This window comes from Saccharomycopsis crataegensis (genome assembly GCF_037102585.1).
Source record: "Saccharomycopsis crataegensis DNA, jcf7180000000084, whole genome shotgun sequence".
Taxonomy (NCBI): Eukaryota; Fungi; Ascomycota; class Saccharomycetes; order Ascoideales; family Saccharomycopsidaceae; genus Saccharomycopsis; species Saccharomycopsis crataegensis.
The window spans coordinates 156,600-173,544 of NW_027043829.1; the positions used below are offsets into that span (position 1 = coordinate 156,600).

Below are 16,945 nucleotides of genomic sequence, written 5' to 3' on the forward strand. Positions count from 1 at the left end.
GTATTATTATTATTACAAAAAGTGATTTTCTATACAAGGCCGCGTGCGATAAGACAAAACATGAAATACATTCTAATGATGATTTTACTCAAAACTACACCACCACCCTTCCCTTCTTTCTCAACCGAATGAGCTTGATAAGTCTAATGAAAAGCGCCTCAAGCTGCTCCTTGAACATGAACAAGAACCCTTGAACAATCACCGCTTTGGAGATTTGCGGCATCAATCCTTTCCATAACCCTAACACCCCATCGGTGTTGTACACGTACCATAGGCATTCCTGGAAAGTATTGAAGTTTCTTTGGGTCTTGACGTATCTGGTTTCCCCAGTGGTTGGATCGACTATTTTCTCGGTTACCACGGTGGTTTTCTTTTGGATCATCACTTTACTGAGAATCAACGGCATGGTGACCACGGTGGCGAGTAATTTAGAAAGCACCCCAAGAGAAAACGATTGGGCTACCGATAAGTTTTGTTTCCCATTGAACAATAATGACCGTAATCTGGCAAAGGTCCCATAAGTGATACTTGGATTAGACGTAAGCACCAAACTGACTTTAAGACCGCTCCATAACCCAGTGATCCCATCACGGCCGACGATTTTCCTAGCGGTGTCCAAAAAACTTGGGTTATCTTTACCATCCTCGCTGATCTCGGTTTGCTGCTTTGTGGAAATCGTCGATACTGGCATGATGAAGACCTGGGACAACGCCGCGGCCACCGCTCCGAGAGATAACTCGACAAGCGTGGACTTCACCTTATTCTTAGGATTCCGAGTTTCATAAATCTTGTGGACAATAGCGTACCAGAAGAAATAAGCGAAATTCAGGGCGGCGGTCGAGCAAAGCGAGGGGACAATGCCAAAGTACCACCCGTGAAGCCCGTGTTTGACAAACAATTTCTTTAGACAGTCGATGCTGTCGGCGTACAAATTGGGGTTTTCCTTGATCTCTTTGAGGGTGTAGGCCTTCAAGTTCTGTTGCGACTGGATCAATGTCTTGGTGATGTCCAATGGATACACCACGGTGTTGGCGACCACTGAGGCGAGTGATCCAATGGCTGCTTTTTCCAACGGAGACAAATTAACGTTGGACATTTGTGGTTGTTATTTTTGAAGTTCAAACGATTGAAAATGTTCCCAGGAATGAGATATGGTAAATAGAAAGAGAGCAGGGCAGAGCAGATCACACGGCCTCTTTTTATACCATCTTGCAAGCGGTGATCTTCTATTAGGGATTAAAACAAATATCGCATATCCACCCGATAAAAAAAAAAAAAAAAAAAAAAAATTGCCAGACAACGTAACGTCACAAAATAGAGATTATTATTATTACTATTCGTATTTATCATATTGTCTATATATACAACCAATAGTTTAATCAATACAAATACAACAATTATCACTATTCTTAGCCAATCCATACTACACCATTCACTAAAATCGGTTCATCGGCCGTTATCAAACTCCGATATATACATACATACATGCAAATAACTAACAACTAGCTAATTACAACAATATCAGACACAGCAAAAAATAAATAAATAAATAAATTAAACATCATTATTATACAGAATTATAAAGGAAGGTTACGCCCTTCGATCGACACCCCTGACTTTTTCGCCAGTCTTTTCCCGCCCCTGTTCAACATCTTACCATTAAGTCTTCGATATTGATCATCTCTACTCAAACTTGCACCAATCCCCGCCGCCGCCATTCGTTGGGCAGAAGTCATTTCCCTAGCCATATTAACCTTAGGAGCAACCTTGTAGGCCGTAGCTCTTGGTTGTGGTGCTGCAGCTCTTTTTCTTCTGGCAGCATTCTCTTCATACGTAGTACGATCGAGGTTCGCGGTGTCGCCAACTTTTCTCTTTCTCGCTTCGATCAATCTGTCGATATCAAAACTTTCTTGCTGAATAATCTTATCATGGTAATTGTCTGACAAGTTCAAGATCGGTCTAGTCCAATTCCCAACAAGCTTATCGGCAATTCTCTTCAATCCCGGCTCTACCCTTTTGGATTTCTGATAAAATAACACAACTTTACCCAACCCTGATTCTCGAAGATGAATGGTTTTAATTGGTAACTCCAATAGCGAGCTGAAAATCACTTTCTGGATCTCGTACGCTGGCAATGATCCATCTGGTAACGGTTCTAACCATACTCGGACACTTTCCAACAAATTGTTATCCAAAATCGAATCGGCCAAGTTTTTTCTGAGCAACACCTCCTTGACCTTTGGCAATAGTTTCAATTTGTTCATGGCAACCCCGGATTTCTCATCGATACATCTGGCGTCTTCAAAGGCCACTTCTTGCATTTGATTTTTCAACCCTTGGATTTGGGCATCTTGCATTTGCTCAAGATCGATATCACCATTCTTCTTACGACGGCGCGAGTTTCCCAGCTTGATCGCCTCATCAAGACGTTTTTCCAACATTTCTCTTTTTTTAGTGGCACTGCTGTCGTCATCAATGGTGTATCTGTCGCCTTCTTCACGTAACCCCCGATCTTTTCTACTTCCCCCAGTAGCATTATCATTATTATGACTGTCGGACACATGGTAGTCATTTTGGCGGGGCTCACTGCTGGATTTCTTGTGACGGCCCATACTGAGGATCTGGTCTTCGTCGTCTTCGTATTCTTCTTCTTCCCCTTCGTCTTCGTCGACGTAATCTTCCATCTCATCGGGGTCATTGTTGTTGTCGTTGTTGTTGTTATCTTGCTGGCCGGCGGAGTCGTCCTGGTCATTTATTCTGGTTTCCTCATCATGAGCGGGGCTATTCTGTATACTTCCTCTCTCATCATCTGAACTCATTATTATATTATATTATATTATATTATATTATATTATATTATATTATATTATCTTATATTTGCTATTGTTATTGTTATTGTTAGATATCCTTCCTGCTGCCTGTCGTTTTGTCACTGACTTTTTTTTTTTTCATCCTTTTGCCCTCCCTCCCTCCCTCCCTCTCTTTCACGGTGACAAGCACCAGCGGGTTACCCGTTGCATTATCCCACCCGCCAGTCCAGTCCAGTGGTGCTTTCCAACGGTTATGTTATATTATTCCAATCACTGGCACCGTTGCTGGTCAAATTCAATTTATCCTGTTTATAAATAATATAGGGGTGGGGGAGAGTGATTCCTAAGTATCCACCATTCATTCATTCATTCATTCATTCATCATGATTTCGGCCAGTCCTTCCCTCCCTCCCAACCGCCAATGACATATATATATATACATATATAGGAGCTCCCGTGCACGTACGTAAGTACCAAAAAAAAAAAAAAAAAAAAAAAAAAGAAGGAAAGTTACCAATACTACGCCATCAAACTATCTCTGTTGGATCAATTCCATAACCTATCTTACACACACACAAACATATATATATAATACAAAAATGTTCGGCCAAGGTGCAGTTCCTTCTGAAGAGGAAAAGAAAGCTCAAACTGCTGCTAGCAACCAAACTCTCCAACAAGCTTTGGTGATTGGTAGTGCTTTATTCATTAGTAAGTAAAAACAAAAGAAAATTGCATCCAATATATATATATATATATATATATCCATCTATTTTTTTTTTGTTTCCTTTGTTTTCAATTTCATAATTACTAACCTCGTCCATAGTCCCATCTATCATCCACTTCATCCAAAAAAGAATGAACTAAGCGCATGGTTTTGAATATCCTAGTCTTTTGGGATCCATCATCATCATCATCTCCTACTGATTTTTGAATGAGAGATAATGCCCCATTTTTTATGTTTGTTTCAATAATAATGAAAAGTCTTTTGTACATATATGTATATACGGTTCTTACAAGTAAGAAATCCTTATGAATGAGTGAATGCTATTTTATTAACTAAATTCTTCCAACTGTAAGTTTTTAATTTGTTTTATTTTTCTCTTGGATATTTCCTTTTTTTTTTTTTTTTTTAATTGATGTTCGAGATAATCTGGATTAAACAATGATGCCAGGACTGTCAATTGAATACATAAATAATCTCATAATTGTGCAAATATATATATATATATATATCATCCTCGTTCATCTTCTTTGCCTCCATGACAAATAATACACTTCATGTCATCCTCACTCACCCCTAAACGTTGGACACACTGATAATGATAACTGTGCCCACACTTGAAAATCACCACTTTCAATTCTTTCCACACTTCTTCATTGAATTGAAGACCTTCCACATAGTCACTACTATTGATTTTCTTATCATTATCCAAAAGATATTGCGTCCTTTTTCTGTGGAACCCCTCCCAATTTTGAATGATTTTGCTGCTGATCATTCGTCCCCAGATTCTTTTACCACATCCACAGCACTCAATGCTATTTGGAGAAATCCCTTTGCCATTTTCAAGCTGAATCGCCTCAAGATTCTTTCGTACTTCAGTATTATATAAATCAAGCACAATCCGGAGAGATTTTTCTTGATAAACATTCAAAAAGAATATCTCATCGATAATTCCTTTAATATCCCCAATCGTGGTTATATCAGAATTACCACCTTTGCTAGTTTCCAAAAACTTGTTGAAAATACGAAGGAAAATCGTGTTGCTTTTGGACTCTAGTGATGGATCAGTTTTACAAACAGGTTCTTCAAAATTGGTATTCATCAAGCTCACAAATACTTCTTGTAATAATCTCCTCAATAAATCAACTAATGATTGGATTCTAGATTTCTTTTCTCCACCATCATCATCATCCAAAGAATCAAGCTGTTTTTCAGCCAACTTGATAAACCTATTCAAACAATCATTAAGCTTAATCCAGGAAGCTTCTCCGGAGACAACACTTCCATCAGAAATGATTTTACAATCATCAACTGCAACCGTCAAGTATTTCCATAAGTTCTTTTCAAGCTTCCCAATGTCTTCATCATCAGTTAAACTTTCTTGAACAAGGCTCTCTAAATACAACAATACCTCATCCAAACAAACAGTATACTGTTTACTAACATCATGTAGTAAAAAGACAATGCCATCTATAGCATTACAATCTCTCAAAGTATTCAACAACCTCCGATTGATGGTATCGTTGAAAAATCCCATATTGATGTTTTTCAAGAACCTCACAATCTGTCCCGAATTAAATTGGCAAAGCAATCCCACATAATGTAATATGTCATCATCTTCGACGATTTTATTTCTCGTAATCTCTTGCTTATCATCAAACACAATTTCAAATAAGGCTCCCAAATATTCAAATTGAGTTCTGAGATCAGTAATGTGATATATTTGTCTATTGAGTTCATAGTTATGGCCATTGAAGGTCTTGATCAATTCTGATAAATCACCTTTATCCGAGGTATTTATCAATTTTTTAAAGTTTTGTTTAACGAGACTCTCTAAATTTTCATTCTCCATAATGGTATTTTCTTGCTCCACTAATTGGAAACATAACTGTAAAATCTCGTAATTAGAGTAGTCTCCCCCATGAAAATCATCATCATCATGATTATTTAGCCACAACTCAAACAATTTACCAGCCTTTTTCTCAGACTTGTACAAACTGAACAACAAATTTTCAAACTCATTTTTTTCAAAATAGAACATCAACTCATCGTTTAAATTAGTCGGATGATAAATGCTTAACAAAGTTTGCAAACTAAACTCACAATCCTTCTTCAATGACCCATAGTCTTTATCCTCATCAAGCTGATGCAAATCACAAATATTCTCAATTAAATGGTCCAATGATGAATCATTGATTGTAATAAATTGCGGATATTTCGGATAGTTCCTAAGGACAAATATGCTTAAATAAATCCGTTTCTTCAAATCAAACAACGTCTCATGTTCTTGAACCATGCTGATTAACACTTCAATAATATATTGACGATTAATTTTAAAAGTCCTTGGAAATTGATACTTTACCAGTCCAGCATCATCGTTAACCATCCCATCTTCATTGAGAAACTCGTCTTCCATTACTTCGTTTAACATCAACAATGTTTTTTCCGTATTAAATTTCAATAATAAATAAAGATAAGGAAATGAGGGCTCATTGATGGGATTATCTGTAACAAAAAAAATTTCCCCTGAGTTTATTGGCCATTCAATAGAAGACCCATTGAAGAGTATATAATACAAATTCATTTTTATATTTCGCATACTCTCTGGATCTTCTGCTTCAGTAATTATATCCAAAGGATACTGTCTATTGGTCAAAATATAAGTCAAGTACGAATATACCTTCATCAGTTGATATTTTAATACTAGTAATGATTCAACATAATGATCTGAATTGTAAGTAATTTTCCTAATAGTAGTCAAGAAATCCATAAATGGCCCAATATAATCTTTGAGTAATGAATTCCATATAAATATTTTGGCATCAATAAGCTTATACTTCTCACAAAGCGAAATAATCAAATCAAGGTCCATTTCTTTGACATTTAGTAAGCAGATCATTTCTTCTAACTGGTGGAATTTAGCGGACTGTGTTTCATCAATTTTGGAGGCGAAGGATATCACCAACTCTTTCAAAATTTTTGGCGACAAGTTCCGGACCTGCTTGGTGAAAATAAATGTTTCTAAAGCTTGGAAATATATTGATTTCAAACTATCAGAAGCTTCAAAGTATTCAAACAATTGCTCATAAATTTCTGAAGAGCAATTCATGGAAATAAGCCCGGTAAATGCTAGCGTGAGCAATTCTTGCAATTCATGAGCACTTTCATCATCAACTTTGTCGTCATTCACTTCATGATTTTCTTCTTGGTTAGAAATATTTTGATTTTGACTAAACCATTCGTTGAAATTCAAGAAAATCAATCTTTGTAGATGCTTGCTGATCAATCTGTGTCTAACTTCATCCTTTCCCATCAATCGATATCTAATTAAATCACAATCCCCAGTATAAAAATTTAAGCATTCCATTAATGCAACCTTTATGGACTTTAAAGTTTTCTCATTGATCGCCGCCACCAAAAAACTTTCCCAGTTGCTCATTGATCCCATTGCGATCTTATTATTCTTGGTTAAGATAAATATATTGTTCTTGAATGTTCTAAATGTATCATCAAATGTATTGAATAATCCAATTTGGCTACTAATAGAAACTTCATTAGCGTAATTATCAACAGGGATGAAATTCTTAATGTAGTTATTATAAATAATATGGTTAGAGATAGCATCAACAGAGCCAAAAAGTCTAAGATCTTGCTTATCATTCAATTTGAATCTCATTAATCCAGTATCAATGGCCAAAATTCTTGACGACACCGTCATCACAAGAATAATTTTCCCGGTAAGCCACAAGACAGAAACGATTGGTTCATCACACACCCATCTTTTCTTGTCTTGAATTTCCACCCTTAGTGAGTCTAAATTTTTATTATCATCTTTATCATTAGAGTTTTTGCTATCCAAATCTTGATTCTCGACTGCTTCAAGCTCTAGAACCGTTAAAATATTGGAGAAACAGTATGCCAATCTGGCCCCCACTTTTCTATTGTTATACACAAGCTCGGGATACCAGCCCAAGCATGAGGTTAAATTTAAATTTTCTTGGTTTTTAAGAATCACTGGCTTCCCAATTTTGATATGGGTTGTCAACTGAGGATTAATAGAAATCACCAATAAAGCATTGGAGGTGATTACCGCAATCAAGTTTAGCAAGTCTAACTTTTCATGAAGTTGGCACAATGGTAATGGAGAGCATCCAAATACGTAGCATTTAGTTTTCTTATCCAAGTAGCTGAGTCTCTTGCTACCCTTATTTTTCGTGTTGATGTCGTTATTATTATTATTATTATTATTATTATTATTATTATTATTATTATTATTATTATTACTTTTCTCTTGGCCAAATGTAAAATCCAAGTCTGAGCTCCCTAGGATTTTCCTGGTCTTGTAATTATATCCAAATATACTTCTAAACCCATCATGAAATAGCACCAATCCATCAATGTCAGTACTAACTATTGCAGTATGACGCTTATTTAAGAAGAATAAATGATTTATAGGCTTATTTACTAGATGTCCTTCTCTCCCATTCACTTTATCATTGATGGTTACGGGGTTGATCGATAGAATTGGCTCCCCGGAATACTCAGGGGTTAATCCTTTCAAATCCCATATAAAGATATTACCGTATTTGTGACCAGTGGCAATATACGTTGAATCTAAGGAGATCGCCAAACTAGTTACTGCCCCGCTGCTGAGCACTTGCTTGTTATTGACTCCCAAAAACCCTTTAATGTTTTGGTTGTAATCAAAAATCACCGTCAACCCACGATTTGTACCAAACACCATGAAATCAGTTAACAAATTGAAAATTGTGATTGCTCCATATTTCATCGCGAAGTTAGGGCTGAAAATGATGTGGGATATTTTGTCCAAGGTTATCCAACGAACCATGCGGTTGTTATTATTATCCTCATCATAATTGGCACCATCTATGGTGCTATTGTTGTCGCTAATGAGTTCCTGTGATATTAGATTATTGGTATTTGAATCTTTTAAAAGAGAATTCAATCTTGTCTTGAATCGATGGTCAAACTTATTATTTGATTGATCTACCGCCTCATCATCACTTGTCCATAGGTTATCATAGGGCTCGTTTGTATGTTAGTGAATTACAGTGACCGTGGTCATTCCCAATACCGTGCGGTACCATACATACTATTTCATCAATGGAGCTATTGATATTCATTGTTGTGTGCTAACAATCACATACATTGATTGTAACGCTCCGCTTCCTTTGTACACTTGTGTGTGGATTTTTCTGGTTGTCAATTTTTAGCCTGGCATTCCGATCCGGATATGACTAAAGAGCACCGCCCGGCCGCACATGCCAGCCCATTTCGGGGTATAAAATTTACTCTATTTTTTTTCGTTCTTTATTTTCCTGTAAGACAAGTTTTTTTGCTCCCTTTCTTGAAGCCACCTATCTTCTCAAAACAATTACCATACTCTACATTAAACAATGGCCGACTCTAATTTAATCATCGATGTGCTTATTGCCATCATCTTGCCTCCAGTTGCTGTCTACATCAAGGAAGGTACTACCTCTCCATTCTGGATTAATCTTATCTTGTGTCTTTTCGTCTGGTTCCCAGCTATCCTTCATGCCCTTTACGTTGTCTTCAAGAACCGTAACAATTGAAGATGGGTAAACACTGACCTGAAAAAGCTGAAGTTTATCGAATTGCACCCAAAATGACAGAGCTGCTCTTTTTCATGTTGTTGTTTCAAGAAACAATTAATTGCTCCTATTTTTTATTTTTTATTTTTATCTCTAACGGTGCATTACCGCGCTCTTTTTTTTTCCCTACTCTTGCTAACAATAATCGGTTTGCAACATGATATTCTTAAAAGATACCAATCAATTTATTTTAGTTTACATTAACTACGCTATCTGAAATGAAAAAAAAAAAAAATAGTACAAAATAATACGAATAAAAACCCAATTTTTGTGTGTGTGTGTATGTGTGTGTTTGTATTATCACTGCTGAACCATTCTGGCGGTTGTGGGTGCTGAGCATAAACAAACGCCTACTCCAGTTATCCGGGTCTTCCCGCCTGGTTACCCGGTGGTGATAGAACACCAACAACAGCCGTGGCCGAAGCATGTCTTCGCGTGTTGCTCCGGTAGTCGTATACAATTATTACTACTTATTCTGCCTTTCTGTCTTTCTGTAACAGTTTCTTGTCTGGTGTTGTATTACAATTTTTATGTAATCACTGTAGTTATCTAGCTATTGCTTTGATGCCCTTCATTTTTTATACATGGGGTTGTTTTTTTGTTTTTTTTTTTGTCTTGGTAATGATCGAGCAAACAATAGGCAATTGAATTGGCCATTTCCTGACACATTCTTAGCATGACTTGTACAGAATTTGACTATCGTTTCAAAAATGAAGAAAATAGATTCATGAAAGTCTTCCTCATTTTTTTTTTTTTTTCCCTTTGCTTGATTGCTGTTTATACACAATTATCTGTCAATACCTACATCGCCAACTGTGTAAAAAAAACCATGGCCTTCAAGTTTTAAATGGAGAATAAAATATTCATGAATCAGTAGTCTATGTACATGGAAAGAAAGACAGAAAGAAAGAAAGAAAGAAGAAAAAAAAAAAAGTTGACCATTTCAATAAACTATGGTGACCCTTAGATGATAGATAGCTAAAAAGATCAGAATGATGATAAAAATTAAAGCAATTACTCTTCAATCCAATTGATGTATTGAGAGTCAAATTCGTGTTCTTTAGTTTTTCTTTCCAAAACATTGTTGACCTTCCAGTTCACTCCTACCTTATTGTGATATTTGGTAGTGAATTTGTTAAGAACTTCTTTTCTAGTTGGGGCATAATCCCTCTTTGAGCCATCATTCCCGGTGATGTAATCTTTAATCTCCGTTTCACTTGGCAAACCCATGTTGAAAGGATAATGTCTGTAAGAATTCAAGAATTGACCATTACCAAAGTCTTGCAATTCGCTATATTTGATCGATGACTTGTTGGTGAATAACGAGTGGATTTCTTGTATTGGGATTTCACTCAATTCCTTGTATTTCCAAGTTGGAGCATTAGTTTTTTCAATCAATTTTTTACTGACACCTTCGATGAAATCATTAGATTGAGAGTTCAACAATAAGTTTTCGGCGACAATCAATTCTTGGGTGATAGCCGCTTTGTTGTTATAATTGGCACCGGCGTTCAACAATTCATTGGCGATTTTCAAGGATAGCAAAGATTTAGATTGTAAAGTGTCCAATAGTTGTTGAGCAAATTGAACAGTGGTTTCACTAGCCTCGACATTGTGGATCTCGTCAATTAAACTTTTGAAAATCTCTTCGGTGTTCTTGAAAGCGAAAATCTTATCGACAAAGTTCCGTTGTTCATTGGATAACTTGAATTTGTGATCGCTTGGAATTGGATCGGTGAATTCCTCAATCGCGTTGTTAACAATAGCATGGTATTCTCCTACTTTTTCATTGATCGCAGAAATATCTTCGAACTTACCTTCCGAGAATGAATTCAACAATTCGTTTTGTGGAATGTTCAAAGCTCCCAATCTTTTAGTCAATTCTTCCAATCTAACACTTGGGACGTAATGGGTAGCAAAACCGGCAATCAAGTTATCAACACCATTCAATGATTCTCCGGTGAAGGCTAAATATTTACCCAAGTTACCATCCATTCTTGGTAAAAAGAAACTGGTTCCAACATCAGGGAAAAAACCAATATCCATTTCTGGCATGGCGATTCTGGTGTTTTCAGTAGCCACTCTGAATGGAGCGTGAACTGATAAACCAACACCACCACCCATTGTGATACCATCCATGTAACTAACAATTGGTTTTGGGTAAATTGATAATAAATAGTTCATGGAATATTCTTTGTAGAAGAAATCAAGAGCAGATTCGGGGTTGCCTTCAATGACATCTTTAGCTGCTTGAGCGACATCTCCACCAGCACAGAAAGCCTTCGAAGACGAAGAGTTGATGATAATGGCATTGGTGGAATTACTGGCACGGTATTCCAACAATCTTGGGATGATTTTATTAACGATACTGGTATTCAAAGCATTTAACTTGTTTGGTCTGTTCAAAGTGACAATTCTGGCAGTATTTTCATTCTTGAAGATGACGTCTTGTTCACCGGCAGCGACGGTGGAATATGAACTTTTAGGAAACTGTCTTGTTACGTATTGGTTCAATCGACTGGCCATTGGGGCTCTTGATGATTTGAAAGCTCTCAACATTGTGTACCTGTATATTATTATTTTCTCAAAAACAAATGACTAGCGCTATTTTGGATACTGTCCCTGTTGTCGATTAGGAGAGGTAGAAGAGGACTTCTGGAAATATAATAACCGGTATTCTTGTGATGAGGGTTGTTGTTCAGAGTACTCGATATACCGTAAGGCATAGTAAAACTTGATATTCCACCCAAAGTTGTTGAAAAAAAAAAAAAAAAGGTGGGCCAGAGATCCTAACAAGCTTTGGGGCATAGCATGTGATGGGCGCCTCCATATGCATGGCCATTTAGACGTCGACGTCTTGCTTGGGCAACAGCTTTTCAAACAGCAGAAAATTGAGCCTATTGTCCTCATGAGAGACTTGGGCTTATTACACTTGTGTTAGGCTTTTAATTTTTGTACTTTCTAGGTTCCTGGGCTCGTCTCTGTTGATAATATGGCGTATTTGTTTGTCCGCAGTCAGATATCTGATTGACACAAAACTTGAAGAAGTCCGATTCAAAATGCCAACTTGTTAAGACGATTATTTTTTTTTTTTTATTTTCATTGCTACAAAAGGAGGTTGAAATTTTTTCCAAGTTTCTGCACTAATATGGGGGTCAGGCATTGTAAAATGTGTGGTTTTACGTATAAAATCTATTTGATGATATCAGACTGTTTTTGTTGGCGGGCGAGATTTTGAATTTTTCTTGTTTTTTTGTTTATTTTTTTTTGGGTACTTTCTTATTTCTATTCACCCTTTACACCATAAAACATGAGCTCCCAAGATGATCTCTACGAAAGAAGAAGAGCTTTGCAAACGTTAAAGAAGAAGAGCTTTGTTCAACGTTAAAGAAGAAGATTCCCCTTTTGAAGAATATGAACAACAAGTGAAGGATATATGGCTTAAAAGGGATACCAAAACAAGGGTTCTCCCAAGGAAATTTAATTTGAATCTAAAAAGGAGCCCCCATCCTCCAAAGTATTCTAATTTGGATTTGAATGATTGCTCTGAGATGGAGAAAAATAATGTTTTCGCTCTCAGGCATGAAACCCCTGATTTTTCAAGTGATACCATCGCTGCAAGAATTCAACAGGCTGCTGAAGAAATATTTGCTATCAACTTCATGTCAACTCTGGATGGAAATCAGGTGCACCCTGGTGTTTCCAATCTGTACGATGAAAATAATGAAGATGATTCGGCAGAAAGTGACAGGGAGGATGTATTGGAAAGCAATACTGAAGAATTTGTATATGGTGATCTAAATGAAGAAGAGGAACCCCCAGAAAATAGATTTGGTTTAATAAATGCACAAATTTTTCAAGAATCATATGTTGATTCCATAGAAAAAAAGCAGAGACTTCTATAATGACCTCCGAAACGTGGTGCTTGAGCGCCCATACTGGAACGCCAAGTACCATGAAATGGGTTTCAATAGCAATAGGGCCAAGAAAACTGATTGATATACTTCCTGAAGAAGATATTGTAAAATCAGTGGGGGGTTAAATCGAAACATGCTAAAGAGAATTCATTGGTATGCAAAAAATAAAGAATTAGAGAAATTTTGGAAGAAGGTGGGGTTCAGATCATGCAAAAAAGATAATGTCGAATTTCATTTTATTGTAGTTCATTTTATAAGGGTTATACATTATTGCGATTTTATAATGTATAATGTATAATGTATAATGTATAATGTATAATGTATAATGTATAATGTATAATGTATAATGTATAATGTATAATGTATAATAAACATTAAATGCTTCGAATTTGGAGGAAAATTTATCAATAATCAAATTTATGTATCCATGGAGGTGGTTCTTCATTCGGCGTGAAATCAGGAGCCTATAGCCCAGAAAGAAGCCTCAGACTTGGAAAACTGGGCGAAGAAGCTTTGATCATCTGATCTTAACTTTTATTCTCTAAGAGCAGATACACCTTTGTCAAGTACCATACCATGGCGTAGATTAAAATCAATGAAGAAGTTAGTTGATTTAATTGTATCTCCTTTTACATTAGTATCCCATCAGGTGCTGAAATTCATTACGAGGTCCAAAGAGGAAGTTATCATCGAAGATAATTCAGAATATAGTTCTCCAGAGCGTATTCTACAACAACAACAGTGAGAATTGATGATCTCACCAGGAAATTTGGCTTCCTCCAAGTTTGAGACTGATTTCCTATTTATATATTGCAATCTATTTGACGATTGATTACCTGAAATATTATCGACTACTATGGACTGAAGATTGTGCTGTGCTACAATAAACCAGATAATGAACATTATAATACAATAACCTCTATACCAAGAAAACAGGAGAAAAAAAAATGAAAACGAAAAACAAAAATATGGAATATTATCGATTATCTATTATTAGTACAATGATAAGTATCTATAATCTATCATCTAACAGTACAATAATGACAAGTTCTAGAACAAGCACAACAACACCCCGCACAAAGATTGCATGGCAAACATGAAATACTTGTTAAGGAAACCATCAGTAGAACTCATTCCTGAGCTTGCCGGTTTGGTATTGGAGACGCTAGTCAAGGTTTTAGTGGTTTCGGTGTCTTCGGAAGAGATCCAGGAATTAACGTCGTCAGCACTAATCTCAGCATCAAATGAGGTGCTGTTGGAAATAAACACAATAGCATTACCTTGAGAGTCGAACACCACACCTCCTGACATTGTTGATTCAGTGTCACGTTCGATGTACCCGTCAACAGAGATACCGTAGTCAATATACCCAGTACCTTGGTAATCATGGATAGTAGAATATAAATGGTTTCTTTCAGTATAGTTAATTGACTCGAAAATATCAAATTCCCCACACCCAGAGGTCCAGCATGAGCAATTACTGTTAGTTGGGTATTGGGAAGTTCTAGGAATATGATCATTTAACAACCAAATGGCAGGCAAATCGTAATAGTCGGTTGAAGTGTCGGTGACCACCGATTCGGTTGGCATTTGGAAAGAAAACAAAAACATCTTGATATCGCCATAAAAACCATGGTAAGCGACGTTATCAGATCTATAAACCCCACAGTCGTTATTGATACCGGATTTCCCACAGCTGACGTTTGAGAAAATCACGTATTCTTCATCGGAATTGATCAAGGTGTTGTTTGCCAAAAGGGTAGAAGAGCTGGCGGAAGAAACCCCGTCAGAATCAGCGTAAGTTAAAGCCTTACCGAGACAGGTCGAGTTGTCCCCGGCTTTTGTCAAGAATGTGACATTATCCGACGTCTGACTGGAAGCATCGAAATAAGATAATCTTTTCCACTCACTACTAGAAGAGTCACCGTAAGTGTAATCGTCGGAGACATAGTAGGCAAAAGATTCCAAAATCAAAGGCCCACGGAAATGCACGGACACCCCTTGGTCAAGAGGAGAAGTAGGGCCGGAAAATTCGACCCAATCGCTGGAAAGTTCACAGGTACAGGAGTCTTTGTACATATTGGAGATTGATTTGACCTGTTGGTAGTAACCAGTATACCCGTAGTTAGCGAACTCGAGGACATCGAATTGCAGAGAGTATTGTTGTGAAGTGGAACTTGAACTGCTCTGGGCACTGGCCTGGGACTGTGAGGCGGCAGGCTGCTGCCCATTGAAGTCGGCGAGCACCTGAAGGCATACGAGAGATATGGTCGATAGGAGGGTTGTGGTGAGCATGGTGCTTGGCAAATAAAAGCGAAGAATATACAGTGTGGTAGTAGATCCGGGGGATAGTTGCACCAGACAGGGGAGGGGGAGAGAGAGATGGGCTGGTCTTTATATATCCCCCGAAAAAGCATATATGCCTATACAGTCCGTCAGTGGTCGGTGGTGCTTCGAGGCTTTGAGGTCGCAGTTACCCCCCTGTCGGCCACTTGCAACCGCTGTTGGGAACGAGGCTGATGGTGGTGATGAAGAGTCTGGCCGCCGCAGGAGGGCAGTACCTATTGTTTTGTCGGGGATCTCAATGGTGTGGGTGGATGAGGTGCTGTTGCTCTGCAGAATACTGTCGATTACAGTTGTAGGTAGGTAGGTGTATTGCACAACAACCAGCCATTCGCCGCGATGTGGTTTTTGACAGTTGATGAGAATTAAAGACCTTTTGCGGAAAGCAAATTGGTGGCACTGCGCCCTCGTTACCGTGCGTCGCCAAAGCCCCGAATATCCACGCTTTCGTTGTAATAACCACTGTACTTATCCCCGGTTGCTACACCAGTGCCGGCTTGTTTGGGAAGGGCTTCCAGTAGCTGGTTGACTGGCAGTGATCCAAATTAGAAAACACAAGGGAAGAAAAGGAAAGAAAAGGAAAGAAAACCATATTCTATTCGGTGTTTGCGCAACCAAGGATTCTTCCGTCAAACACCGAGGCTGTATAAACTTTTTGCTCTGTTAAGGTTTACGATGCCACAAACATGGCGAAGTGTAGGGTAGGCATTCATTTCTTTTTCTTTTCTTTTTTTGTGTTATATTATGTATTGTGTGTTGTCTATTTGCTTTTTTTTTTTTTTCTTCTTCTACATCTCCCTTTATTTCATCTTGTAATCGTTTCTTTTTTAATTGTTTTCAACCTCGCCAAAAATGTGCACCTAAACACATTAATTACTATTGAAGTTCAAGCTAGAGGGACAAAAAAAAAAAAAAAAAAGAATAGTATATTACACCTTGAGACACTGCCATCTCTAAGAAAAAAAAAAATTCTGATATATACATGACAACGTAGTATCCACCCAAATGGACCACAATAATATTAAATCGACCAATTAGCAAACAACACCCTTCAGGTCCTTTTGATACTACTGAATTTATCCAACTCCTTCAACTTCCGGTACTCTTCTAGAGGATCAAAGTCCCCGGTAGACAACTTCTCGTAAGTTTCGTCATATTTACCAGTAGACAATGCCCCATTTCCTCTGAATCTCTTGGACCGATCCACGGCCCCCGACTTGCACTCGAAGAAAGATCTGAACAAATCCTGGCATATTTCTGGCACCTCGTCTCTCAATTTAGGATTGGTCACACATTCTTTTGGAGTATGGCGGTTGATGAGCACACACGGTGATCGCTGGAGGCAAATCGCGAGGGCTTTTTTCTGGTCTTTGCAACTATTAGCGGAAACCCCAGTTAGTCGATTGTACGCAAATAAAAAAAAAATAAAAAAAAAATTAACATATAACTACTACTACTCACCTTGCAGGCATTTTCTTTGACTTATTGTGACCTAATTATATATATATATATATATAT

General features: G+C 37.5%; 9 protein-coding genes across 9 annotated transcripts; 3 read left to right on the forward strand and 6 right to left on the reverse strand. All coding sequences in view use genetic code 12, as the record gives it.

Annotated features, from left to right (window-relative positions):
- Positions 1–94: 94 nt before the first annotated feature.
- On the reverse strand, positions 95–1,096 carry ANT1 (Ant1p; the record flags this gene model as incomplete). Its single annotated transcript, XM_064996684.1, has 1 exon — positions 95–1,096. The coding sequence occupies one exon, from the start codon at positions 1,094–1,096 to the stop codon at positions 95–97; it is 1,002 nt and encodes a 333-aa protein (XP_064852756.1).
- Positions 1,097–1,577: 481 nt separating this feature from the next.
- On the reverse strand, positions 1,578–2,819 carry SPN1 (transcription factor SPN1; the record flags this gene model as incomplete). The annotated part of the gene is made up of 1 exon (XM_064996685.1): positions 1,578–2,819. One exon carries the CDS (start codon positions 2,817–2,819, stop codon positions 1,578–1,580), a length of 1,242 nt encoding a protein of 413 aa, XP_064852757.1.
- Positions 2,820–3,409: 590 nt separating this feature from the next.
- TOM5 (Tom5p) lies at positions 3,410–3,674 on the forward strand (the record flags this gene model as incomplete). Its single annotated transcript, XM_064996686.1, has 2 exons — positions 3,410–3,518; positions 3,634–3,674. The coding sequence occupies 2 exons, from the start codon at positions 3,410–3,412 to the stop codon at positions 3,672–3,674; spliced, it is 150 nt and encodes a 49-aa protein (XP_064852758.1).
- A 368-nt stretch (positions 3,675–4,042) lies between these two features.
- On the reverse strand, positions 4,043–8,675 carry VPS8 (CORVET complex membrane-binding subunit VPS8; the record flags this gene model as incomplete). Its single annotated transcript, XM_064996687.1, has 2 exons — positions 4,043–8,578; positions 8,646–8,675. 2 exons carry the CDS (start codon positions 8,673–8,675, stop codon positions 4,043–4,045), a joined length of 4,566 nt encoding a protein of 1,521 aa, XP_064852759.1.
- Positions 8,676–8,948: 273 nt separating this feature from the next.
- Positions 8,949–9,128, forward strand: DASC09_030890 (YqaE/Pmp3 family membrane protein; the record flags this gene model as incomplete). The annotated part of the gene is made up of 1 exon (XM_064996688.1): positions 8,949–9,128. The coding sequence occupies one exon, from the start codon at positions 8,949–8,951 to the stop codon at positions 9,126–9,128; it is 180 nt and encodes a 59-aa protein (XP_064852760.1).
- A 1,053-nt stretch (positions 9,129–10,181) lies between these two features.
- Positions 10,182–11,726, reverse strand: EHD3 (mitochondrial 37S ribosomal protein mS47 EHD3; the record flags this gene model as incomplete). The annotated part of the gene is made up of 1 exon (XM_064996689.1): positions 10,182–11,726. One exon carries the CDS (start codon positions 11,724–11,726, stop codon positions 10,182–10,184), a length of 1,545 nt encoding a protein of 514 aa, XP_064852761.1.
- Positions 11,727–12,718: 992 nt separating this feature from the next.
- DASC09_030910 (uncharacterized protein) lies at positions 12,719–13,072 on the forward strand (the record flags this gene model as incomplete). The annotated part of the gene is made up of 1 exon (XM_064996690.1): positions 12,719–13,072. One exon carries the CDS (start codon positions 12,719–12,721, stop codon positions 13,070–13,072), a length of 354 nt encoding a protein of 117 aa, XP_064852762.1.
- A 1,062-nt stretch (positions 13,073–14,134) lies between these two features.
- On the reverse strand, positions 14,135–15,379 carry TOH1 (Toh1p; the record flags this gene model as incomplete). The annotated part of the gene is made up of 1 exon (XM_064996691.1): positions 14,135–15,379. The coding sequence occupies one exon, from the start codon at positions 15,377–15,379 to the stop codon at positions 14,135–14,137; it is 1,245 nt and encodes a 414-aa protein (XP_064852763.1).
- A 1,099-nt stretch (positions 15,380–16,478) lies between these two features.
- Positions 16,479–16,899, reverse strand: PET191 (Pet191p; the record flags this gene model as incomplete). Its single annotated transcript, XM_064996692.1, has 2 exons — positions 16,479–16,803; positions 16,889–16,899. 2 exons carry the CDS (start codon positions 16,897–16,899, stop codon positions 16,479–16,481), a joined length of 336 nt encoding a protein of 111 aa, XP_064852764.1.
- Positions 16,900–16,945: the final 46 nt, after the last annotated feature.